The sequence below is a fragment of the Scyliorhinus canicula genome, chromosome 5 (assembly GCF_902713615.1).
Source record: "Scyliorhinus canicula chromosome 5, sScyCan1.1, whole genome shotgun sequence".
NCBI classification, from domain to species: Eukaryota; Metazoa; Chordata; class Chondrichthyes; order Carcharhiniformes; family Scyliorhinidae; genus Scyliorhinus; species Scyliorhinus canicula.
Window position 1 is genome coordinate 223,063,592 of NC_052150.1, and position 27,852 is coordinate 223,091,443.

At 47.0% G+C, this 27,852-nt stretch overlaps 1 protein-coding gene across 8 annotated transcripts in view; it reads right to left on the bottom strand.

The window, feature by feature from the left end:
• The window catches only part of arhgap39 (Rho GTPase activating protein 39), a 632,129-nt gene that overhangs the window by 136,246 nt on the left and 468,031 nt on the right, over positions 1 to 27,852 (bottom strand). Inside the window, exon 7 of one of the 8 annotated variants that reach the window (XM_038798612.1) lies at positions 11,789 to 11,881. The exons of the other annotated variants lie outside the window; for them this stretch is intronic. Coding sequence (XP_038654540.1) covers positions 11,789 to 11,881 — 93 coding nt within the window. The remainder of the gene's footprint in view (positions 1 to 11,788; positions 11,882 to 27,852) is intronic. 8 annotated transcript variants of the gene reach the window in all.

The window sequence follows — 27,852 nt, forward strand, 5'->3', positions numbered from 1 at the left end:
ATCTACCCACACAAATGGAACCCACAAGGTCAGTTTCTGCTCCAAATACACAAGCTGAGGCTCAGTGGCAGTGTTCGGGCCTCTGAGTCAGTAGATTGCGGGCTCAAGCCCACTTTAGAGACTTGAGGACATTTGCAAATACAATTTGTAGTTATTTTTATGTTGTACCTTTAATGTCATAAAATATGTTGCATTTCAGGAGCATTAGTAAGCAAATTATGACATTGACCCACAGGAGATATTAGGGAAGATGACTAAAAACTTGGTCAAAGGGATGCGTTTTAAGGAGTTTCTTGAAGGAGGAAAGCGAGGCAGAGAGGTGACAAAGTGCAAGATCATGGAGGGATTTGAAAACAAAGATTGCTGCCCATATTAAATGAGCCCCAATGAGCTTCTCGCCATTACTGGCTGTCTCGCCGTCTGATTCGCCAGACTCACACCTCAGAGTCTCGCCAGAGTCGGAGGACCAGCAGCAGGGTCATCAATACTGCCTGGGAGGCAGAGGCTGTCAATGTGGGCAGCATGACAAGGACGACCACTGTCCAATGTCGACCAATGGCCTCCACCTCTCTCCTGGCATCAATTCTGTCTGCCATCCCTAAATTTTCCCCCTACCCCCAGTCACTGGCCGACACCTCACACCCACCCCATATCCAATCTTCGTACTTGTTCCTCAGCACCCCCTGGCACCCAGCAGCACAATCCCTTCATGTTCACGTGCAGTGCCCACACATGCCACCTACTATAGCCCTTTTGACCCATCAAGCCACGGTTCATAATGCCCTCTCTTCGGCCTCGCAGGAGAAGATAGCCCATAATAAGCGGGAAAGGGCCAAGACTGGTGGTGGAATACCAGACATTCGAGTTCTCATCCCTCTATGAGAAGAGAGTCCTGGAAATCACGGGGTTGACAGAGGAGAGAGCACGACCATTACCATCAAGAAGGACAAGAGCAGCAGGTACCTGGGAACTCCACCACCTGGAGGTTCCTCTCCAATTCTCTCACCATCCTGACGTGGAAATCTATCGCCGTTCCTTCACTGTCACTGGGGCAAAATCCTGGAACTCCATCACTAACAGCACCGTGAGCATACCTACACCTCAGGTACTGTAGTGGTTCAAGAAGGCAGCTCACCACCACCTTCTGAAGAGCAACTAGGGATGGGCAATAAATGCTAGCCGAACCAGCATTTCTGGTTTGTCCTGATGTGCATCCTGGGGACATGCCTAGACGTAGCATTAGACCACGAAAGATCAAGGAGAGGATCACTGAGTAGGCACTATCTGCAGCTAAGGGGAATGGAAATGTCAAATGTTCACAATGAAAACATGTCAAAACCGATACCTGGAAGTGTCTGTCACGTGAATCTTCAGAGAGGGCCTGACTGCACTCCCATTCCCTGCCGCCACCCGCTCCTCCCACCACCCAAGAACAGTGGTCTCAGATCAAACGTCCCCGATACAGACCCCATTCAGAGGATAGGTGTGAACATGCTGTCAGTGGTAAGACAGGAATCAGACTTTGATATAAATTGAGGAGTACCAGAGTTTACCTCAAAGCAAGTCATCCTCACTCTCCTGCCTTGTACATTGACCTGCTGACGGTGTTGACACAAGTCCATCACCCTGGGGTGATGTTGCACAGACCCTTGGAGGGTGGAATAGGGTAGTTGGGGTGGGGTGGGGGGAGGGGGGGGGTGGAAATTAGCAGGAAAGGAGGAAACTGGGTGGTAAGGAGGGGTGTGGGGGGTCGGGGGAGAAGGGAAGGATTTGGCGGGGGGAGCTGACGGACAAAGCCTGGTCCTGTAGAATCGGGTGAGGATGAGGTCCTACGGGCTCTTCCCATCACCTGTCCTCCATCTCCTCCTGCAGGTCCTCCTTGGGCTAGTCCCCGATCCCCTCGTGGTCCGCCTTCTTCTTCTTCTCAGACGAGGCCACAAATCCCTCCTCCTCCAGCATGTCACCCTGCTGCTGTGCCAGGACGTGGAGGGCACATCAGACCACCACAAAGCGGGAGACAATCTCTGAATGGTGCTAGTAGAGTTAAACTAGTGGGGAGGAGACTAGGTTGGCACAGAGTCCACTGTATTCATCACGATCCCGAAGGTGCTCTGGGGTGTACTGCAGGGCACCACCAGGGCAGGCAAGGTATCGGAATGGCATTTTGAGCAGTCCGATGCACCGCTCAATGACAGCACGGGTGGCAACATGAGCCTCGTTATCTCAGATCTCAGCCTCGGTCTCAACACTGGCATCAATCAGGACCTCAGCGGATACTCCTTATCCTCAAGAGCCAACCCGTCATCCTGAGGTGGTCCATGAAGATGCCGGGAATCTCAGAGTGTCCCACGATGTAGCTGTCATGCAAGCTCCCTGGGAAGCGTGCACACACATGTATGATTTGGAGCTGGTGGTCACACATGAGTTGAACATTCAGTGAGTGGAACCCCTTCCTGTTAATGAAGGGCACTCCTTGATGCCCCGGTGCGCGCAAGGCGACATGCATACCATTAATTATCCCCTGGACCTGGGGCATCCCAGCGCTGGCAGAGAATTCTGCAGCCCAGGCACCTTGGTGATCCTGGTCCAGCTCAAAGTTGAAAAAGTCGGATGACCTCATGGATGCACTTGTGGGCTGTAGCTTGAGAAATGCTGCACAGGTTCTTGCTCGAGCCCTGGAATGATGTGGTTGCAGAGAGGTTCAGGGCTGCAGTGACCTTCATGGCGACTGGGAATGTGTGTCCTCCTCCTCCACGGGATCTGTGAGGATTACAGGGTGTGCGAGGGGGGGGGGGGGGGGGGCTGCACAATTGGTGCTGCCTCCAGCCTGTGTTGACGCTGTTGCCTTCCCTGGCGTGTTGCCGCCTGGCTGCCACTAGCACCGCGGTGAGCAGCCTCTGTGGAACCGAAATAACCAACAATATTGTTATATCTGTAAGGAATTGGAGAAGGCGAAAGACTGACAATCAGTTAGAGCTTCCATCCCGGGACCCTCAAATCACCCAAGCATCCCCCACCCTTATGTGCCCTGTCTTCCTTTAGATTGCCATCCACCGAGCCAGTTGTGCTGGAGAACCTTGCTCTGCACACTGACCCCCAGACACAGCAGGAGCCGCTGGACCCTTGCCGGGAACATTAGGGAAACCGTGTTCAGGTGCCCTCCCCTGATCCACACATTTACCCTTTGGTCTCGAGGATATCCTCAGTGCTGAAGCCCAGCTCTTCAGTGTTTGATTCTTGCCTGCTGCCTCTGTGGTGCTGATGCTTCTAGAGATCAGGGACAATGTTCAGGCTTCAAAGTTTAATTGATGCAATGCAATAATCATCGTCTGAGACATTGTACGTGTACCCATGAGAAACCACTTGAGTATATTTTTTTTATTAAATGGTCAACAGCAACAAAGATTTGAAAAGCAACTATGTAACACTAACCATTAAAAAACCAGGAAACATCACCATTCCATATTCTATGTCAGCTCATTTTTACAAACACACGGCATCTCAGGTTCCTTAACAGACACGGAGGGTAAGTCTGAGAATGTGTTATCCTGTCCAGAACTTTGTCGCAGAAATGATCTGTCCATCAATGGGTGACTTGTTCCACGTATCAGTGCCATTCTCCGTCCAGGAGCCGCAGCTATGCAGGCCCCTCCCACACGGCCCAATCTCACAGCAATCAAATCCTGGCATCCACATATTCCACCAGCGCTCAAGGTGCAGTTGGACATCCTTGACTTCCAGCATGTTTAACCCGCGGTGACATGCAGCACTCACCATACCAGCAACAAAAACATCCGCAATACGCAGAAGCATTTCTTCAACAGTCACCGTACCGCTCTATCCCTTTACATAATTACCAAACAAAAATTTATATCTATATCTTGGGGTTGAAAGCTCCAATTGACCCATCGTCCACAAGCTTTTGGGGAATTACAGGTCTTCTCAATGCTCTATGTAAAATGTGCTTCCAGATTCTATGATGCCCCCTTGTTCTTGATTCCACCAACAAAACTTGTAGCCGCAGTCTACATGGACTGTGTGCACAATGGCAGCTTCAGAAGGGTGAAGGAGCGCTGCCATTACTGCATTCATGGCCCTAACCTGAGTTCTGAACACATAAACAATGGTTCCTCTCTGCAAGATATCGTCAAAAGAAGAAGTGTTCCTCCAACATCAAGGTTCACCTCGTTAGGAAAGCCAGCAGCCATCCATCAGGCATTGTTCAGATTAAGTAGCAGCAAATTGGCTGGTTTCTGTTAGAAGTGGAGAATAGCTGCCAGCTTAATATTAAAATGATTGCACTAGTTGCAAGATGAGCAATGACTTCCATTAATAGCAAATGCTGTACTATCTACGGGCAAGATTCACTGGGCACGTCACAGCAGTTTAAAATGACCAAACTCAACAATAGCGTTATGTTGTTTACAATATAATGCTGACGATGTTGGGAGTGAACCGTGAGATTGGGAAAACCCCACGGCTTTCAGGTCGGGAAACTCTGAAAATTGTGAAGCTTCCATTTTCAGCTTGCCCAAAGCTAATTCTTTTGTGAGACAGTTTTCTATTGATTCACCGAGAATAATGACCTTTGGAGAGCCGAGTAATTTTCTGAACACGGGACTGGGGGTGGGAGAGCAATGAGAAGGGATCTTCACAGTTTGCAAGCGGAAGGCAAATCAAAGGCTTTACTTCCGGTGGCTAGTGGAATGGACTGTTAGGGAGAGGAGTGGAAGAGGAAATGCTGAAATTATTTGAGATTTAATCCACTCTGCAATGAGGGTTGGATGAGCAAGATGGGCCAAATGGTAAAACTGGCAACAATGACATTAAGGGATGCGGGGATAGTGCAGGAAGATGGCGTTGAGGTAGGTGATCAGCAATGACTTAGTAAAATGACTGAGCGACTGCTCCTATGTTCCTTAACACTGATATTTCAATCTGCGTACACATTCACAACAGACACGCAAGGACCAGCCGACATATGGGTGAAAAAGAAACCTTTCAACGGTGATCCATTTACCATCATGAGAAGAAACTTAAGATCTTGTGTACTTTTCAAATCCATTCACGGACGTGGAAGTCGCAGGCAAGGCCAGCATATATTGCCCATCCCTAATTTTGTGCCGTGCTAAGTAATTTCAGAGGGAAGCTGTGAAAGAATCAACCACATTGCTGTGGGTCTGAAAGCCAGACCAGGCAAAAGACGGCAGGTCTCCATCCTTTATGCCGTGGGTAGCACAGGTCACTAGCACTGTGTCTTCGCAGCGCCAGGGTCCCAGGTTCGATTCCCCGCTGGGTTACTGTCTGTACGGAGTCTGCACGTTCTCCCGTGCCTGCGTGGGTTTCCTCCGGGTGCTCCGGTTTCCTGCCACAGTCCAAAGATGTGCAGGTTAGGTGGATTGGCCATGGAAAATTGCCCTTAGTGTCCAAAAAGGTTGGAGGGGTTATTGGGTTACAGGAATAGGGTGGAAGTGAGGGCTTGAGTGAGTCGGTGCAGATTCGATGGGCCGAATGGCCTCTTTCTGCACTGTATGTTCTATGTAATGAACCAGATGGGCTTTTCAGATATTCTGTTAGTTTCACCAGAACCCTTAGGAACATTGACATACAGAAGGATCTGGGCGTTCCATTCAGGTCAATAGTTCCATGAAAGTGGCAGTGCAGGTGGATAAGGTGGTCAAGAAGGCATTTGGCATGTTTGCCTTCATCATTGTGTACAAGAGTTGGCAGGTCATGTTGCAGTTGTATAAAACTTTAGTTAGGCCACATTTAGAATATTATGTGCAGTTCTGGTCTCCACACTACCAGAAGGATGTGGATGCATTGGAGAGAGGGCAATGAAGGTTTACTAGGATGTTGCCTGGTCCGGAGATTGAAAAAACTTGGATTGTTTTCGTTGGAAAGACAGAGGCTGAGAGGAAACCTGATTGAGGTCTACAAAATTACGAAAGGTATAGACAGGGTGAATGGTCATAAGCCTTTTCCCAGGGTGAAAGACTTGATTACAAGGGGGCACAGGTTCAAGGTGAGAGAGTGGGAAAGTTTAGGGGACATGGATTGGGAAGGTTTTTGACGCAAAGGGTCGTGGGTGCCTGGAAACCAGTTCCAGATGTTTCAGATGTATCTTGATAGACATTGGAATGGGTGGGGAATGGAGGGATACAGATAGATCGTTTGGGCAATAAGTAGTCGATCTAAATAAGGAATCTGGATCAGCGGAGGCTTGGTGGGCTGAATGGCCTGTTCCTGGGCTGTAATGTTCTTTGTTCGATAACTGATACTGGATTTGCATTCCAGGTTTATTCATTAACTGAATTTAAACTCAGCAGCCGCCCTGGTCGGATTTGAGATGTCTTGGGATTGTTGGTCCAGGCCTCTGGATTACTGGTCCAGTACCATAACCTCTACACTACTCTTCGCTAACCTGAAAATCAGCAGGGATGATTTTCATTTCATTTTCAATAACACCAGTGGCAGAGAGGTAAAAGTTGTTTATTTTGGTCCAGATTTGGTAAAGTGACATGTACAGATTCTAAAATCTCTTTTAACTTAGATCATCAATTTCCGGAAACATGGTGGCGCAGTGGTTAGCACTGCTGCCTCACAGTGCCAAGGACCCGGGTTCGATTCACATCTTGGGCGACTGTCTGTGTGGAATTTGCACTTTCTCCAGTTTCCTCCCACAGTTGAAAGATGTGTAGGTTAGGTGAATTGGCCATGCTAAATTGTCCCTTACTGTCTAAGGGCTAGATGGGGTTATGGGGATAGGGCAGGGGAGTGGGCCTAGGTAGGGTGCTCTTTGGGAGAGTCAGTGCAGACTGGATGAACCGAATGGCCTCCTTTTGCACTGTAGGGATTCTATTCTATGATTATATGAATATTGACTGGTAGACCTCTGGGTAAAAGGCAAGATCAGCCTGCCCCTGTCCTCTCTTATCTGTACCGACTGGAGCCAGACAGAAGAAGGTGGGAAGGCAGATAGTCTTTGTGAGGCAAAAGAACAGCATCACAATCGGGTAGCAGGGTAGTTCAAGAGGCACTGATGGGGGAGTTGGGAAGTTTGGACATATGTCTAACATTAGATGCCATTCTGCGACTGGACTGCATTTGGCGAACAATCCCAAGTTTAAAAAAAAATTATTTCACGGGATGTGGGGGTCGCTGGCTGGGCCAGCATTTGTTTTCCATCCCTAACTGCCCTTGAACTGGGTGGCTTGCTCGGCCATTTCAGAGGGAAGTTAACAACCAACTAAAGGACAATGGTGAGCCAGATGGGTTTTTACAATCTATGATAGTTTCACAGTCACCATTACTGAGACTAACTTTTAATTCCAGATTTTATTAATTAAATTTGAATCCCACCAGGTGCCGTGGTGGGATTTGAACCCATGTCCCCGGATCATTAGCCAGGCCTCTGCATTACTAGTCTAGTGACATTACCACTACACTAGTGGTTAGCGTGTTAAGGATTACACTAGCATCAATTTAGACTGTCAGTCACGCTTGCAATGTAGCTCACTCATGCTTGCCACATATTCAGATGCAGGGGAGTTGTCCTCTGCAGGCAAAAGGAATATGTCCAGACATTTCACCTTTTTTGAATAAATAAAAAGCATGGGGGACAATAGATCTTTGGTGCATTCGCCATGGAAATGTCTCAAGAGATGACTTACCAACCAATCAGCACCGCCCCCCACCCCTTTCTCATGCGGTTTTATTGTTGTTCCCTTTAATTTGGCATTCTTGCAAAACTGTCCTGATGAGTCCCAGGACGAAGAGTTTCAACAGCATTGCTCTTTTCGTCAGCAATTCGCAAAAATAAATTTGTCGTGACTCTAATTTTATGTAATTGCTTCACTATGAAGTGTACCAACCCTTAACTGAGGGATTCTGCCAGCATGCAGAGAAAAGTATAAAATACACGGCAAAGCATTAGAGATCAGATCAGTGTGCGGAATAGAATTTCTGTCAATGGAATGCCTCTTTGTATGTACCTCAATCAGACTGCCTCGATCAAGACTGTCAACCTTAATAAAATGGAAACTGAAAAGGCTATTCACTGTGATTTGCTGTATGCACTGAGCTCCCCCAACTCTACACTGAGCTCCCGCAACTCTACACTGAGCTCCCGCAACTCTTCACTGAGCTGCCCCAACTCTACTCTGAATTCCCCCAACTCTACACTGAGCTCCCGCAACTCTACACTGAGCTCCCGCAACTCTACACTGAGCTCCCGCAACTCTACACTGAGCTCCCGCAACTCTACACTGAGCTCCCGCAACTCTACACTGAGCTCCCGCAACTCTACACTGAGCTCCCGCAACTCTACACTGAGCTCCCGCAACTCTACACTGAGCTCCCGCAACTCTACACTGAGCTCCCGCAACTCTACACTGAGCTCCCGCAACTCTACACTGAGCTCCCGCAACTCTACACTGAGCTCCCGCAACTCTACACTGAGCTCCCGCAACTCTACACTGAGCTCCCGCAACTCTACACTGAGCTCCCGCAACTCTACACTGAGCTCCCGCAACTCTACACTGAGCTCCCGCAACTCTACACTGAGCTCCCGCAACTCTACACTGAGCTCCCGCAACTCTACACTGAGCTCCCGCAACTCTACACTGAGCTCCCGCAACTCTACACTGAGCTCCCGCAACTCTACACTGAGCTCCCGCAACTCTACACTGAGCTCCCGCAACTCTACACTGAGCTCCCGCAACTCTACACTGAGCTCCCGCAACTCTACACTGAGCTCCCGCAACTCTACACTGAGCTCCCGCAACTCTACACTGAGCTCCCGCAACTCTACACTGAGCTCCCGCAACTCTACACTGAGCTCCCGCAACTCCACACTGAGCTCCCGCAACTCCACACTGAGCTCCCGCAACTCCACACTGAGCTCCCGCAACTCCACACTGAGCTCTCGCAACTCTACACTGAGCTCCCGCAACTCTACACTGAGCTCCCGCAACTCTACACTGAGCTCCCGCAACTCCACACTGAGCACCCGCAACTCCACACTGAGCTCCCGCAACTCCACACTGAGCACCCGCAACTCTACACTGAGCACCTGCAACTCTACACTGAGCTCCCGCAACTCTACACTGAGCACCCGCAACTCTACACTGAGCACCCGCAACTCTACACTGAGCTCCCGCAACTCTACACTGAGCTCCCGCAACTCTACACTGAGCTCCCGCAACTCTACACTGAGCTCCCGCAACTCTACACTGAGCTCCCGCAACTCTACACTGAGCTCCCGCAACTCTACACTGAGCTCCCGCAACTCTACACTGAGCTCCCGCAACTCTACACTGAGCTCCCGCAACTCTACACTGAGCTCCCGCAACTCCACACTGAGCTCCCGCAACTCCACACTGAGCTCCCACAACTCTACACTGAGCTCCCCCAACTCTACACTGAGCTCCCGCAACTCTTCACTGAGCTCCCGCAACTCTACACTGAGCTCTCGCAACTCTACACTGAGCTCCCGCAACTCTTCACTGAGCTCCCGCAACTCCACACTGAGCTCTCGCAACTCCACACTGAGCTCCCCCAACTCTACACTGAGCTCCCACAACTCTACACTGAGCTCCCCCAACTCTACACTGAGCTCCCCCAACTCTACACTGAGCTCCCACAACTCTACACTGAGCTCCCACAACTCTACACTGAACTCCCACAACTCTACACTGAGCTCCCCCAACTCTACACTGAGCTCCCGCAACTCTACACTGAACTCCCACAACTCTACAATGATGTAAGAGCTAGCAAATGTATTTTGCCTCCAAGTAAGCAAGGAGTGTTCCCGAACATATGAAATCCTCATCTTCTGAGCTCTGAGGGAAGATCGTTCAATCAATATTTTATTATTTAAATGAAATGGGACTTGTAAGGGGGAAGCTTCATTCCATGGAGAGCCTTTCTCACATTTATTCTCTTTATATTTGCGGCCAACATAAAGTTAACTCAAATCCAGAAAATCCATCAGCAATTACATTAGGGCCTACCTGTTATCCTGACACACTCAGAATGTAGGCATGGTAGGAATTTCGACAACATAAAGAGGAAAATAAAATTACAGAGATTATGCAGGAAGAACTGATAGTTCAGGCATCTGGTGCATAAATCATTATTATGCAGTGTGCATGTCGTCTTTTCATCAGATCAATACATTGAATCTGTGTATTTAAACAGTGATTCTCAACCAAAAGAAGATTTAAAATAAAAGATCTGATTCGCTAAACTACCCGAACATTATCTTTTCCCTCCTATTTAATCAACGTGGCAAAGTGTTTGCCAAAAAAAATGAATCAGCAAAGTGCCAACGTTAACACGTTAAACTGAGACAAACAAAGAGTGAATGGGAGCAATGGATAATGGAATCAGTGCATTTATTAATCCATTCTTTCACCACAGCTAAACCACCACAGATCTGAAAGCAGCAGACTTTGTAAAATGCAGCAACGGATGGATGCAGACAGGTGAGCACAAAGGATTCGGATTTCCCACACAAGTTGTTTCACACGGAAGCTTGCTTTCCCAAAATTCAAAGAGAAGGCAAAACTCCTTCCTAAATATTCTTTGCCTTATATTCTCGTTGAGTACAGGCCGACGACCTCAGAAAGCAGCATGGGCCCTGCTGGAGGTGGGGAAAGCCGAGAGGGGAGGAGGGGAGGGAAGAAGAGCCACAACGATAAGGAACTTTGCAATTTTGGTGTGCCAATGGAGGCTTTTTCCAACTGGTAAGTAACATGCTCTGTGGGTCACCACATCCAATAACAAACCCTCTGCCGGATTCACTAAACTAGCAGCTGGGAAGTCAAAGTTAATTTGTTTTTTTTAAAGGCCTTCCTGACCATCGGCCTTATTGAATTTGGCAAGCTATGAAAGCAACTTTCCTGGCCAATACCCATCTCCATAGTAAGCCCTGAGAATCTGTTAAGACCCCAGCCAATTTCCATGGACCTTCAACAAACTCAATCTGAGATTTAATTTTTTTATTGATATATCTGTAGAGTACATTTGAAATTTCTTTCTCCTAGCTCCTCTTTGTTTTCTGTATCCCTCCCTCAGTAAGGACTCAATGGCTTCAGGTGTGGAAGGCCAGGTAAGCAAAGCCAAGATTTAAAAAAAGGAATTGGAGGTGTGTGTGTGTCAGCAGGCGAAAATTCACCACATGTGCAGGTGATTTCAACTTGAAATGTGAATTGCATCTTCTCATCAGTACTTTCCACAAATTAACTATAAACTTCAATATCCTCCCTATATATTGTCCGTTTCCAGGATTTAAAAATCTGAAGAGAACATTTGTTTCTACTTTTGTTTAAACGTAGACACGATTGATCTCGAATACTCATCTTTATGAATAGCCATTAACCTCACACTGCTGATTGAAACTAATGGCCTGGAGGACAAAAATTAAAATTGCATCTAGGCTTTTGGAAAAAGAGAGAGATGATGGTAAGATTTTCTACTGAAAGCAAGTTATGTATAAACATGGCAAACACCGCATCGGAGAGGAGGTAAAACCTGAGGAAAAACCTGAGCACCTGTCTCGGGAAATCCAAAACCTTTTCAACAATACCTTAAATTAGCGGGCCTGCTAATCAAGGTTTGCTTCGAACCTGGCTGCGGCTCTATGGAACAAACTGTTTCTCCATCTTATTGCCTTGTGGCCATTGCACTGCATCTTAGAACGGTGCCAAGCTGAAGGAGGAGCAGCGCAAGCACATGCAACTGGACACTAGGCCAAGACACGCTGGCTCTCAGCATCAAACCCTACCATCATCATCCGCAATACAAGGCTTTGCTTTCTTTCGCAATTTCAATTTCTTCTCATTTTTCCTTTCTTGGAGTTCTTTAATGTGCCGCGTCACTGGTAAAATAAATGAAAGTTTGAACAAAACGAAAACCCCCCCCCAAAAAACAGGCTCTGCTGTTTGAACACACCATCATAGAACGATACAATACAGGAGGAGGCCCATAAGAGCTGTCAAATTAGTCCCATTTCTCTTCTCTTCATCCACAGAACTGCAAATTCCCAGTATCAGGATGTACCCAATTCCATTTGGAAAGTTATTATTGATCTGCTCCCACCCTTTCAGGCAGTGCATTCCAGATTACAACAACGCAGTGTGCAAAACTTTTTCATCATATTTAATTGCAGATGATGGTTTTAAACTTGATTAATAAAGAAACATTCATTTGTTTTGACCCTTTGTGTGCATCACTTTCTGGCCAAGAGTGTAGCATTCTCTTGTGTGCTGTTAACACTCGCTCTCTGATTTCCCTTCCCTCATATTGGTACTGGACTAGTGATCTGGAGGCTGGACTAATGCTCCGGAGATACGAGTTCAAATCCCACATCAGCTCAGGGAATTTAAATTCAGTTCATTAATAAATCCGGAATAAAACTCTAGCCTCATTAATAATGCCCATGAAACTACCAGGAAAGAACACTCTGGTACATTAACGCCCTTCAGGGCAAGAAATCTGCCGTTCCTACTTAGCCTTCCCACACCTGACTTCAGGTCCACAGCTATGACTGCCTCTGAAGTGGTCCAGCAATTATATCAAACAACTATAGAAAGCAGCACTGTGGGTACACCTACACCACATAGACTGACGGTGGCTCAGGTAAGTGGCTCCCCACACGGACAATTCGGGATGGGCAATAAATGCTGGACTTGCCAGCGGTGCTCACATCCCAAGAACCAAAAAAAAAAAATCCTGGAGGCCTTTCCCCAATGCTGCGAGAACCATTGAAGATAAATCTCGGTCTCCCAATACCACATTGCAGAACTTTATTGAATCAAAAAGTGGAAGCATGTCACTGCCATTGCTTTCACTCACCCACATGCAGCAGTGTGGAGACAAGGATGTCAACTTACAAACACCACCCACGGCTAAAATCAACCGGATTGGGTGCTGCAACACTCCCTGTGTAGCAGCTGCTGGTTCACACCTCAGTTCAGATGAATCAAGCTGTGAACACGATGGTAAAACTCTCCAACGATGATAATAAAACGTTCTGCATTGGACTGAGCAAAGTATTTAATTAATCCAAATAAGGTACAGGTTCAGGGGATCATATGCGACGAAAGAGAAAATACTGGAAAATCTCAGCAGGTCTGGCGGCATCTGTAGGGAGAGAAAAGAGCTAACATTTCGAGTCCGTGACTCTTTGTCAAAGCTGGGAGCTCCTAAGAGCTCTTCGCTTCTTTCTCGAAAAGAGGCTTGGACAATTCCCATCCACCACCACTCTCCTCTGCCTGGCTGAACACGTTGCCTACCCTCAGGGGATCATATGGTCTAGTCCCGCTCCTATTTCTTTTGTTGATACCTTAATTGGGGCAATATGTCCAAGAAAGCAATGCTGTTTCATCAGGCCCAAGTTAACACTGAGCCTCACAAGAGGATGCAAGGACAGGTGAGTAAAAGCTTCTTCAAAGACAAAGGCTTTAAGGTTAGCACGTCTTTCAGGACTGTGGGAGGAAACTGGGGCACCCGGAGGAAACCCACGCAGACACGGAGAGAACGTGCAGACTCCACACAGACAGTCACCCAAGCGGGGAATCGAACTTGAGCCCCTGGTGCCGTGAAGCAACAGTGCTACCCACTGTGCTACCGTCCCGCTCTGTAGGTAGGAAATTGCACAGCTTAAGGTGTAGGTAGCAGAAGGCACCCCACCAATGGTGAATGAAGGATACAAGGGATACACAAGAAATCAGAAATTGGAAGAGAGGAAATGTCTGGGAGCACAGTAAGGCTGGAGGAGATTACAAAGATAGGGAAGGGTGTCGCTGGTCTAGGAGCCAGTCTCAGGAAGGGGGGATTCAAATTGGCTGGTCACTCACAGGTTCTTCTGGGTAAAAGGCGATGCGCTGTGCTCCAGCTGATCCTCCTCTCTCCAAGTGCTCGTGGATCCTTGGGCTACTCCATAAGATGGAGGGACAGCTGGAGTGAGCTCCAGAAGCCTCAACCTCAACTGGCACTACCAATCGTGGAGGCCCACCATTGTCAGAAACATACAGTTGAAGCCTCAGCCATGGTCCTCAGGGACTGAGCCATGCTTCGAAGTTCAGCCGTCATAGATCTGACCTCTTGCCCTAGGCTTTCCACTGTAGACACCACCCTGTTAAAGTGTTGGCCTGGGTGCCATGCATTGCCGGCACCATGTCTTGCGACAGACGGATCTGGGACTCCTCCATTTGGCCTTGCAGTCACAGGATTGTCCAGCTGCTAACTCCTGGTATTCCTGGTTCTGCCTTTACACCTCAAGCAGCTGAGGGACGATTGAGTCTAGAGGCAAGGCACGTGGCTTTGAGCCTTGTGCACGATCAATGGGAGAGAACATGTTCTGAGTGAGACACCACCAGAGCGAGTGTGTGTATTGGGAATTCGGTGCAGAGGGGAAGGTAGTGCTTTTGCTTTCTAACTTTTTAAATCTTCAGAGAATTCAGGTCTTGCCCTGTTGCAGCAGTAGAGGCTACAAGGGAGAGAGCTGATTGATAAGTAGTGGGTAAGGTCGGGTAAGATTTACTACTTTTACCACATGTAGTTCGTAAATTCTTTTTTTCAACATAAATGTAGAGTAGCCGATTATTTTTTTTTCCAATTAAGGGGCAATTTAGCATGGCCAATCCACCTATCCTGCACATCTGCATTACGGGCTGGTTTAGCTCACTGGGCTAAATCGCTGGCTTTTAAAGCAGACCAAGCAGGCCAGCAGCACGGTTCGATTCCCGTACCAGCCTCCCCGGACAAGCGCCGGAATGTGGCGACTAGGGGCTTTTCACAGTAACTTCATTGAAGCCTACTCGTGACAATAAGGTATTTTCATTTTTCATTTCATCTTTGGGTTGTGGGGGTGAGACCCACGCAGACATGGGGAGTGTGTGCAAATTCCACACGGACTCAGGATTGAACCCGGGTCCTCGGCGCCGTGAGGCAGCACTGCACCACTGTGTCACCCAAGTTTGTAAATTTTTTTTGTGGTCTATAGTTTGTAGGAGCTATATTCTGCAATAACGAGGACCAGGAAAGCAGGGCCCAAGTGTAATTGATATTATCTGGTGCAGTGGGTAGCACTGGGACTACGGCGCTGAGGACCCGGGTTTGAATCCCGGGCCTGGGCCACTGACGATGTGGAGTTTGCACATTCTCCCCGTGTCTGCGTGTGTTTTCCCCCACAACCCAAAGATGTGCTGGTTAGGTGGATTGGCCATGCTAAATTTGGAAAAGTAAAATAATTGGGTACTCTAAATTTATTTAAAAAGTATATCTTCTAAAGGTTTAATTTAAAGGGGTAAGTCATGATAGGAGAGTTCAAACATGGTCCACATGGGAAGCCAGGATCATTTCCAGTGCCCGGGACAGCTCGTGGAAGACCGGATTTCGGAGCTGGAGCGCTGCCTGGGACACTATGGGGTATCTGTAAGGTGGAGAGTATCATGGCTAGCACGTATAGAGAGGTGGTCACACCACCGGCTCAGATTCCACAGGCAGGAAGGGAATGGGTGAAGATGAGACAGAGCAAGAGGATTAGGCCGGCAATGCAGGAATCTCCTGTGGTCATTCCCCTGCAAAACAAATATACCGCTTCAGATACTGTTGAGGGGAATGGTCTCTCATGGGAAATCAGCAACAATCAAATTTCTTGCACCGCGTTTGACTCTGCTGCACAAGGGAGGAGCAAAACGCGTGGCATTGCAATAGTTATAGGGGATTCAATTGTAAGGGCAATAGAAAGGTGTTTTTGTGGCCACAAATGAGACCTAGGATGCTATTTTGTCTCCCTAGTGTTAGTGACAAGTGTCATGTGAATGTCCCTTTAAGAAACGTTTCTGTCTTATCACATGGCTTCAGTGATGTCATTGTATTGGTGGATCTGCGCTGTGGCTGTGATTTTGCTTTCATTTTGAGTTTGACTGCTGTGGACTACAGGCAGAGAAAATAAATGTTTTGGCCTTTCTCTCTCTATTTTCATTTTAAAGAATTGTTCCAGAAAAAAAAACATTGATTACAGCTACCTGCTTTAGTAACTTAAAAAATACAGTTTGCTTTCCGGAAGGGTTTAAACCTGCTGGTGAGATGGAGTCAGAATCACAGGGAAAGCCAGTCTTATTCAGGTGAGAATGCAGAGTGCTGGGCCGCACCCTTGGAAACGAGGTCGGTTTATGGGATTTTGTTTTTGAATTGGAACAGTTAAGGGGGATTCATTAAGTGATATATATAGATTACTATAGCTATGGGGTATCTTTATAGTTGTAATTGATAAAAATTCTTGCTGCATGTTTATATAAATGTTAACTAAGTTCTTAGAATAAAGCTTATTTTGATTGAAGTGTGTAGGAAGACTGTTGAATCGCACCTGAAGGCAAGGCTCTTGTGCTCATCCTAGCCAAATTCAACAAAAGTTATAGGTCAGGTGAACACCATCATACACTTTGGAGTTTTTAAAAACGCTATCCCATACAAATTAGGGGCTCGTGAGATAAAAGTCTATCATTCGTGATTGGTTGGCTTAGTGAACTTAAAAACAGTGAGGGGTGAGCATATTTGTGTTTTCTTTTCAAGTTTAAATGGGGAGTGTGTTGTGGACAATGGCTCTTTCAGAGCCTCAGAAGTTTTTGGGGGGTGGAGAAGATCACTCACAGTACCTTACAAACGGTGACAAAAAAAGGCTTTTAGATTTGGCAAAAACATTGCAGTTAACATTGGCTGACAAAATATGGAAAGACGAGATAATTGTGGCAGTAGTTGAGCATTTAAAATTGCCAGAGACAGTCAGAATCATTGGAAATGGCAAGACTTCAATTACAGATCAAGCAGCTTGAACATGAAAAAGAATTAAAGCAGCTTGAAGTTTAACTGAGGGAAAAAGAACAAATAGCCCTAGCAGAACAAAATGCGAAAGAAAGGGAGGTACAGATCAGGGAAAAAGAAAAAGAGAGAGACAGAAATTGGCCATGAAACGTGAACATCAGTTAAAATTGACGGAGGTAAAGAGAAACGTATGGTCTGAGGATAGTGATGAGGATGATGATCTCAAGATTACTACCAGCGTCACGTCCTAGTCAGAGTAGAAATAGCAAGATATATCGGATAAATACAAGGCTGGAAAGATGATGCAAGAGGGAAGGGTTCAGATTTCTGTAACATTAGGACCAGTTCTAAGGGAGGTGGGATGAGTACAACTGGACAGGTTGCATCTGGGAAGGACGGGAACTGATGTCCTCGGGCGAGTATTTGCTAGTGTGATTCGGGAGGGTTTAAACTAGAATTGCAGAGGGGGATGGGAACTCAAGTAGGGTGACAAGGGAAAGAGGAACAAGGACAGTAATAAAAGAACAGTAAAATGCAAAAACCATAGACAGGGTCACCAGGGGTGAGACGCAAATAGGGCCATAGTACAAAGAAAAGTTAAGATGATTAAAAATGGCAAAAAGGCAAGCCTAAAGGCTTTGCATCTTAATGCATGAAGTATTCGGAATAAGATAAACAAACTAACAGCACAAATTGAGGTCAATGGATATGATCTCATCGGCATTACGGAAACATGGTTACAAGGGGATCAAAACTGGGGACTTACTATTCAGGGATATTTGACATTCAGAAGGACAGGAGGGAAGTAAAGGTGGTGGAGTGGCACCGTAATAAGAGATGAAATGAGAACAATTGTGAGAGAGGATGTAGACTCGGATGATGTAGAGTCCATTTGGGTGGAGGTAAAAAAAAAGCGAGGGAAAGAGGACATCAGTATAAACCTCCAAAAAGTAGTCACTATGTAGGAAAGGATTTAAATCAGCAAATAATAGGAGCATGTAAAAAGAATACAGCAATAATTATGGGTGATTTTTAATTTTTATGTTGATTGGGTTAATGAAGTTGGAAAGGTAGCTGCAACAACAAATTCATGGAGTGCATTAAGAATAGTTTCCGAGAGCAATATGTCATGCAGCATACCAGGGAACAGGCTGTTTTGGATCTGGTAAAGGGTAACAAAGCAGGTTTAATACATAGCCTCAGGGTAAAAGATCCCCGAGGAACTAGTGATCAGATGGACAGCACGGTGGCGCAGTGGTTAGCACCTCTGTCTCACGACGCTGAGGACCTGGGTTCAATCCCAGCCCCGGGTTCAATCTCAGCCCCGGGTCCCTGTCTGCGTGGAGTTGACACATTTTCCTCGTGTCTGTATGGGTCTCATCCCCACAACCCTGGCTAGGTGGATTGGCCACGCTAAATTCCCCCTAAGTGAAAAAAAAGAAACAACTGTGTTTAATTTAAATAAAGGGAATTACAGAGTTAGCTAAAGTGGCCTGGATGGATAGATTAGCAGTAAAGACAATAAACAAGCAGTGACAGATATTCAAGGAGGTAATTCACAACTCTCAGCAAAAATATATCCCAGTGAGGAAGAAAAATTCAAAGAGCGGGATCAACCAACCATGGCCAGCCAAAGAAGTTAAGGAGAGCATTAAGTTGAAAGAAAAAGCTGATAATGAGGCAAAAATCAATGATAGCCCTGAAGATTGGGATAAATTCAGAATACAACAAAGGATGACAAAAAAGATAATAAAGAGAGAAAATAAACTACGTGGCAAACTAGTGAGAAATATAAAAATTGACATTAAGAACTTCATCAATAATAATTGTCACAAGTAGGCTTCAATGAAGTTACTGTGAAAAGCCCCGAGTCGCCACATTCCGGCGCCTGTTCGGGGAGGCCGGTACGGGAATTGAACCCGCGCGGCTGATTGTGTTTTGCATTACAAGCCAGTGATTTAGCCCACTGTGCTAAACCAGCCCCTATATAAAAGTATATAAGGAAGAAAGAGATCAAAGTGAACATTGCCTCTTATAAAATGAATCTGGGGAGATAGTTCTGGGGAACAAGGAAATGCCAGAGGAGGTAAACAGATATTTGTGCGTCAGTCTTTATGGTGGAAGATTCTTCAAACATCCCATTAGTAATAAATAATAAGGGGGAGGAATTAAATACCATCACCATCAGTAGAGAAAGAGTATTAGACAAACTAATGGGGCTAGAGGCAGATATGTCCCCTGACCCTGATGGTTTGCTTCCTATGATCCTAAAAGAAGTAGCTACATAGATAGTGGATGCATTGGTTGTAACTTTCCAAAAATATTTGGATTCCAGAGAAATACCAGAGGATTTGAAAACTGCCAGTGTGGCACTCCTTTTCAAAAAGGGAGGGAGGCAAAAAGCTGATTAGCCTATCATATATTGTTGGAAAAATGTTGAAATCAATTATTAAGTAAAAGCAGCACATTTGGAAAATCATAATCTAATCAAGCCGAGTCAGCATGGCCTCATGAAAGGGAAATCGTGGCTGACTAATTTGTTCGAGTTTTTCGAGGAAGTCTCAACCTGAGTGGATAGAGGGGAACCAGTAGATGTGTTGTATTTGGACTTCCATCAGGCGTTCAACAAGGTATCTCACAAAAGGTTAAGTCATAAAATAACAGCCCATGGTGTTGGAGGTAGCATGTTGGCATGGATAGCGAATTGGCTAATGGGCAAGAAATAGAGTATTATTTAAATGGAGAAAAACTGCAGAAAGCTGCAACACAAAGGGAGTCGGGGGGGGGGGGGGGTATTGTGAACAAAACACAGAAAGCTCACACACGGGTGCAGCAGGTAAGCAGGAAGGTTAATGGAATGTTGGCCCTTATTTCAAAGGGGTTGGAGTATAAGAGTCGGGAAGTCTTGCTGCAGCTGTACAAGGTGCTGGTGAGACCATATCTGGAGCACTGTGAGCAGTTTGGATCCCCTCATTTAAGGAAAGATATTATTACATTGGAGGCAGTTCATGGAAGGTTCACTAGGATGATCCCCGGTATGGAGGGATCGTCTTATAAGCAAAGGTTAAACAGGTTGGGACTCTACTCATTGGAGTTTAGAAGAATGAGAGAATCTCATTGAATCATATAGGATTTCTGAAGGGGCTTCACAGGGTAAATGTTGAGAGGATGTTTCCCCTCGTGGGAGAGTCTAGGACCAGAGAGCACAGTCACAGAATAAAGGGCCACCAATTTAAGACTAAGATGAGGAGAAATTTCTTCTCTCGGAGGGTTGTGAGTCTTTGGAACTCCTTTCCACTGAGAGCTGTGGGGGCAGAGTCCTTGTGTATATTTAAGGCTGAGATAGATCCTTGATCAGTAAGTGAATCAAGGGTTAAGGGGAAAGGGCAGGAAAGTGGACGTGAGGAATGTTGGATTAGCTATTGTCCTATTGAATGGCGGAGCAGACTCGAGGGGCTGAATGGCCGCCTCCTGTTCCTAATTTGTATGATCTTAAGACTGGGGCACAGCTGAGTCCTGGGATCCAGCAGACCTAACTGTCCGATTACGGGGATGTCCCTGCCTCCAGCTGATGTGCAACAGAAGCAGTGTAGTGCTCACCAGATAGTGACCCCGAAGGCTGCCTGCTAAGGTCGCCCACTCAGGTGTGTGTCTCTGTGATCGTGGATAGTGCGGGTGATAGCAGTAATGCTTCTTCAGTGCCCTCCTCCGACATCTCCTCTGAGGTGGTGCCGAGGTGGGACACTGCTGGTGGATGGGCCAGGCTGTTCAGGTGGTATTCCTGCAAGGCAAGGAAGATGGCATTAGTACATGGCCTGGTCGAGGGTTTGGACTAAATAGAACTCACTTGAGTTTGGACATCTGGATGAGGATGCAGTGGCTCCTCACTTTTCCCTCGTAGGCCCACCTTGCTCTCAGCACAGGCCCTCCTCCCCTGCAAGCTCTAGGGCTCTTTCCTCAAATGGAGTCAGGATCCTCAGCTTGGGTATCCTACCACTTGTCTTCCCTCGCTCACGACATTTGTGGAGAAGCCTATCCTGCAGGACAACTAATGTGGATGATGTGAGCTGGCTGCCTGGTGGGTCATCGATGGGTACTGCGCGTAGGCAGGGAGGAGTGCCAGGTGGCTGTGAGGGAGCTTGTGAGAGGTCAGGTATTGGGGCCCTGCTAGGAGGTCGCATTCTGAGGGGTGATGGCAAGGTGAGTACAGAGAGGAGACAGGGAGCACTTGTCCTGGCAGAACGTCTTGTTACACAGCACCCCTGTCCTCTTGTGCAGTCTGCTGGCACTAACCAATCACAGAATCATAAACACACAATGCAGAAGACCCTTCGGCCTATCGAGTCTGCACCAACACATGAAAACACCTGACCTGCCTATCCAACCCCATTTGGCAGCACTTGGCCCACAGTCTTGAATGTTATGACGTGCCAAGTGCCCATTCAGGTACATTTTAGAGGATGTGAGGTATCCTGCCTCTACCATCCTCCAAGGCAGTGCATTCCAGACCATCACCACCCTCTGGGTAAAAAGGATTTTCCTCAAATTCCCCTTAAACTCCTGCCCCTCACCTTGAACTTGTGTCCCCTTGTGACTGACCCTTCAACGAAGGGTTAACAGCTGCTCTCTATCCACCCCGTCTATGCCCCTCATAATCTTGTACACCTCAATCAAGTTGCCCCTCTGCTCCAATGAAAATAACCCAAGCCTATCCCAACTTCTCTTCATAACTTAAATGTTCCACCTCAAGGAATGTCCTGCTGGATCTCCTCTGCACCCCCTCCAGTGCAATCACATCCTTCCTATAATGTGGCAACCAGAACTTCACACAATACTCCAGTTGTGGTCTCACCAAAGTTCTATACATATGCCTTTTTCACCACCCTATTAACCTATCCTCCCGCCTTCAGAGATCTATGGACAAACATGCCAAGGTCCCTTTCTTCCTCAGAACTTCCCAGTGTCATGCCGTTCATTAAATACTTCCTTGGCAAATAGCTCCTTCCAAAATTCATCATCTCTCACTTTTCAGGGTTAAATTCCATCTGCCACTTATTTGCCCATTTGACCATCCCAACTATATCTCCCAGAACCCAAGACACTCAACCTCTGTTAACCACCCGGCCAATCTTTGTGTCATCTGCAAACTTACTGATCTGATCACACACATAGTCACAAAAGTTATTTATATAAATGACGAATAATAGAGGACCCAGCACAGATCCCTGTGGTACGCCACTGGTCACTGGTTTCCAGTCGGTAAAGCAGCCGTTTGTCATCACCCTCTGTCTCCTACAACTAAGCAACATAAAAAATTTTTTTTTTTAAAAAGAGTACCCTATTATTTTTCTTTTTTTCCAATTAAGGGACAATGTAGCATGGTCAATCCACCTAACGAGCACATCTTTGGGTTGTGGGGGCGAAACCCACGCAGACAAGGGGAGAATGTGCAAACTCCACACGGACAGTGACCCAGGGCCGGGATTCTAACCCGGGTTATCAGAGCCGTAGTCCCAGTGCTAACCACTGCACCACGTGAAGCCCCAACTAAGCCACTTTTGAGTCCACCTCATCAAATCACCCTATATTCATGTGCATTTGCCTTCTTTATAATTCTCCCATGTGGGACCTTGTCAAAGACTTTGCTGAAATCCATGTAAACTACATCAACTGCACTAAAATTCAATCAAATTTGTGAGGCGTGACCTCTGTCTGACAAAGCCATGCTGACTATTCCTGATCAAACGTTGCCTCTCGAAGTGGAGATAGATTCTTGCCTTCAGAATTTTCTCCAATAGTTTCCCTACCACTGACATGAGACTCGCTGGTCTGTAGCCCCCTGGCTTATCTCTACAACCCTTCTTAAATAGTGGAACCACATTAACTGTTCTCCAGTCCTCTGGAACCTCTCCTGTGGCAAGAGAGGAATTAAAAATTTGGTTCAGAGCCCCTGCAATCTCCTCCCTTGCTTCCCATAGCATCTTGGGATATAATTTATCCCGACCTGGGGATTTGTCCACTTTTAAGCCTGCCAATGCCTTCAATACCTTTGTCACTCCCTATTCCAATTTTCACTCGCTATGTCAATGACTATTGTGACAGTCTTCCAGGTGGGATTTGTCAGCCTGCTGGAGGATCTCCCGCCAGCCCAAGGGTATATTGCTGCCCCCCTCTCCTTCTCAGCATCCGGTACACGCGTGAGGGCCCCCTCCATGAATCGAGAAGCAAGATTCCTCACTGCCAGCCTCCTGGCTCAGATAACAGCAAGTGCTGTGGAGCCATATAAATGCATTGCCCCTTCAATGAAGTGCTCAGATGACCCGCGGGGCGGGCGAATCAGATACTTTGCCTCTCATGCGCGATGTTTCATGTGTGGAATTTTGTTTTCTAACTACCTAAAAATTGCCGTCTAGTTTACACCGCCGGGGCAGCACGAATCATAGAACCCCTACAATGCAGAAGGAGGCCATTTGGGCCATTGATTTGGCACTGACACTTCGAAAGAGCACCCTGTCTAGGGCCGGTCCCCCGCCCTATCCCCGTAACCCCACCCAACCTTTGGACACTTAGGGGCGATTTATCATGGCCAATCCACCTAACCTGCACATCTTTGGAGCGTGGGCAGGGTGGGAAACTACGCAAAGACAGGGAGAACGTGCAAACTCCACACAGTCATCAAAAGTCGGAACTGAACCTGGTTTCTGGCGCTGTGAGGCAGCAGTGCTAACCACTATGCCGCTCTGTCATACAAATTACATCAATATTTGCGCCACAAAGCGGGCAGCACGGTGGCACAGTGGTTCGCACCGAGGACCCGGGTTTGATCCCGGCCCCGGGTCACTGTCTGTGTGCAGTTTGCACATTCTCCCCATGTCTGCGTGGGTCTCACCCCCACGACCCAACGATGTGCAGGTTAGGTGGATTGGCTGCACTAAATTGCCCCTTAATTGGAAAAAAGTAATTGGGTACTCTAAATATTTTTTTTAAAATTGCGCCAAAAATAGCACTTAAAAATTCCACTTCATGGCTGCAGTGGAGTGTTGGGGTCCGACATTCGGAAGGATTTCAATGTCATGGAAAAAGTGCAGGAGAGATTCACTCAGGATGAAAATTTTAGTAAGGAGGATGGAACGAGAAACTGATACTCTTTTCATCACCATAAAGAATGGCAAGTGGGAATTAGATGAAGAACATTTTTTAAAAGAGGTTTTGATAAATAAATCAGGAATAAAATATTTTCCCTGATCGCTAAGTCAGTAACCCGAGGGCACTTCCAGCCAAAAGAATAAAGGAAAGGATATTTTTGTATAAAGAAGATGGAATACACCCCCAGAAACAGGAACGGAGGCTGAATGCATAATAGGTTTGAAAATGGAAATAAATACATTTGAAAAATAATAAAAAGTGTGCTGTGACAGGGAAAAGAAATGAGACTAAATATGACTCTCTGAAAGCACAGGCGTAACTATTCAACAAAACCCCATGGCCTTTCCTTTCAGGCGTGAAGGGACTGAGCTACCATGAGCTGCTGAGTCAGACTGTGAAGGAATACTTTCCATTTGCCTGGATGTGTGCACTTAAGCTCGACACTATTAATAATACTAATCTTTGGGCAGCACGGTGGCGCAGTGGTTAGCACTGCAGTCTCACGGCGCCGAGGTCCCAGGTTCAATCCCGGCTCTGGGTCACTGTCCGTGTGGAGTTTACACATTCTCCCCGTGTTTGCGTGGGTTTCGCCCCCACAACCCAAAGATGTGCAGGGTAGGTGGATTGAACATGCTAAATTGCCCCTTAATTGAAAAAAATGAATTGGGTATTCTAAATTTATAATAAAAAATAGAATAATAATAATAATCTTTTATTAGTGTCACAAGGAGGCTTACATTAACACTGCAATGAAGCTACTGTGAAAAGCCCTGAGCCACCACATTTCGGCGCCTGTCCGGTACACAGAGGGAGAATTTAGAATGTCCAATTCAGCTAACATCACGTCTTTTGGGACTTGTGGGAGGAAACCGGAGCACCCGGAGGAAACCCACGCAGACACGGGTAGAACGTGCAGACTCCGCACAGACAGTGACCCAAGTCGGAAATAGGACCTGGGATCCTGGCGAGTGAAGCAACAGTGCTAACCAGTGTGCTACCAAAGACAAGATACCTCACTTGATTGCCCAAAGCGCCCCCCCCCCGCCGCCCCCCCCCCCCCCCCCCCCCCCGCCCAAAACAACACCACAACCACCAACTCAAAGTCACTGTTCCCATAACCGGCACACAGTGGTAGCCGTGTACACCACCAAAAAGACACACTGCAACTACTTGACAAGGCTCCTTCAACAACACCTTCTTAACCTGCAACCTCTACCAGAAGGACAAGGGCGGCAGACACATGGGAGCACCACCACCTGGAATTTCCCCTCTGAGTCACTCATTCACCTGACTTGGAAATATATCGGCCGTCCCTCCATTGTCGCTGGGTCAAAATGCTGGAACTCCCTCCCTAACAGCAATGTGGGTGCACCTACCCTTCCGGGTAGGTGCACCCTAGGGATTTTATGCAGCTCATAAAATCACTCACCAAATTAGAGAGGGGCAGCAACTGCTGGTCCTGCCAGTGATGCCAATTCCCAAAGAAAATTTGGAAAAGAATCCCTGGATGATGGTGTTCAGGGATGGTCAATGGAGCTCAAACAGAAACTGACAGGGTAGACCTCCTTTTAGTGCAGGATTCACAGAGGGAACATCCTCTTAAAATGAGAAATAAGCTGATCAAAAGCAAATCTGAGAAAAATGCCTTTGTACAGACAGTGATGAGAAAGTGAAATGCACTGTTGGAGGGATGCAGACCCAGGAAGTTCAGAAGATTTTAGTTTAGACGGGAAGCATGGTCGTCACAGGCTTGGAGGGCCGAAGGGCTTGTTCCTGTGCTGTACTTATCTTTGTTCTTTGAACCCAGAGATGCGGAGACGTGTGAGGGGTTTAAAAGGGTGGTAGAGACTGAAGTGAATAGTAAGCACACTGAGGGATAAAAAGAATGAGCAGGGAGCAATAATTAAAATGACAGAGCTGCTCTGACTATAGCACAGTGGCTATGCTGAGCACTGGACTACTGATCCAAGGGCACTGGTTCAAATCCCGCCACAACAGCTGGGGAATTTAAATTTGGCCAATTAACTAAACAATTCTGGAATTCTGAGAGCCAGTAGCAGCAATGGCAACTGGGTTGCTGTAAAAACCCAGGCGGTCAGGAAATGCGCTCCCCGTACCCCACACAGACCAACCACAATGTGTTTGGAGCTGATCTGCCACTGAAATGGCCCAGCAAATGGCCCAGGGGCTGGTTTAGCTCACTCAGCTAAATCACTGGCTTTTAAAGCAGACCAAGCAGGCCAGCAGCACGGTTCGATTCCCGTACCAGCCTCCCCGGACAGGTGCCGGAATGTGGCGACTAGGGGCTTTTCACAGTAACTTAATTGAAGCAAACTCGTGACAATAAGTGATTTTCATTTTTCATTTCAAAGCCACTTGGAGAACGTTAAAAATCAGCCTCATCGGCAACAACCAAATTCCGCAAATTAATACAAAACGGGCTGCAATTTGAAGAGGAAAAAAAAAATAACCCCCTCCTGTTCGTATACAGATAAAGCTGGGCAATCATCAGAATTCTACTGGTATGAAGAAACATATCTGTAATGACACACTTTGACAGATTTTTAAGCGGAGTTTCCTGGCTGGGGAAGAAAAAAAAACAAACGCTGGAGGCACATATTCTGATTAGCTTAACTGAAAAAAACTCATGCTTTTGTTAGTCAGCAAGTGTTCGAAAGCAAACCCCTTGAGGAGTCTAATCTGCCATAACATAATATCTGACAACGAAGAGGAGCTCAGCACAGCATTACCAGAGTAAGTGGCAGTGGAGTTGCTGGAGGAATGGTGGCAAGAGGTGGTAGCGACTGCCATACTAATGGACAGCATCGCACAGGCCTGAGGGAGCAGAGTATTACAGATGGTAGCTGTCATTTCCATTCAGGCATACTGATGTCCAATGACCAGGACAGTAATACATACAACAGTAACCATTTTTCATGTTACTGGGCCTACCCTACAGTTAAGAAAGAGGATTTGTACTGTGCCGTTCACAATCAGTAAATAATAACAATAATCGCTTGTCACAAGTAGGCTTCAAAGAAGTTACTGTGAGAAGCCCCCAGTTGCCACATTCCGGCGCCTGTTCGGGGAGGCCAGTACGGGAATTGAACCCGCGCTGCTGGCATTGTTCTGCATTGCAAGCCAGCCATATAGCCCACTGTGCTAAACCAGCCCAACTACCAAAGCGCATTGCAAACACTGGAGTATTTGAAAAATGTAGTGACTGTTGTAATGTAGCAAACGCGGCAGTCAGTTTATGCACAACTAGCTACCACAAACAGCAATCTGATATTGAGCAGATAATGTCCCTTTTCTAACAGGGCAAGCTGGACCTTGGTTTAATTGTTCATTGGGCACTTTCAACACGGCAAACTTGCTCAGAACTACACAGACAGTACTAGCACAGAACCAGTGCCGCCAGAGGTGCCAGTGCCAGGCAGGCTGCACAGACAGTGCCAGTGCAAACTGAGCTGCACAGGCAGTGCCAGTGCAAACCAGGCTGCACAGACAGTGCCAGTGCAAACCAGGCTGCACAGACAGTGCCAGTGCAAACCAGGCTGCACAGACAGTGCCAGTGCAAACCGAGCTGCACAGGCAGTGCCAGTGCAAACCGAGCTGCACAGGCAGCGCCAGTGCAAACCGAGCTGCACAGACAGTGCCAGTGCAAACCGAGCTGCACAGGCAGTGCCAGTGCAAACCGAGCTGCACAGGCAGCGCCAGTGCAAACCGAGCTGCACAGACAGCGCCAGTGCAAACCAAGCTGCACAGACAGTGCCAGTGGAAACAAAACTGCACAGGCAGTGCCAGTGCAAACTGAGCTGCACAGACAGTGCCAGTGCAAACCAAGCTGCACAGGCAGTGCCAGTGCAAACC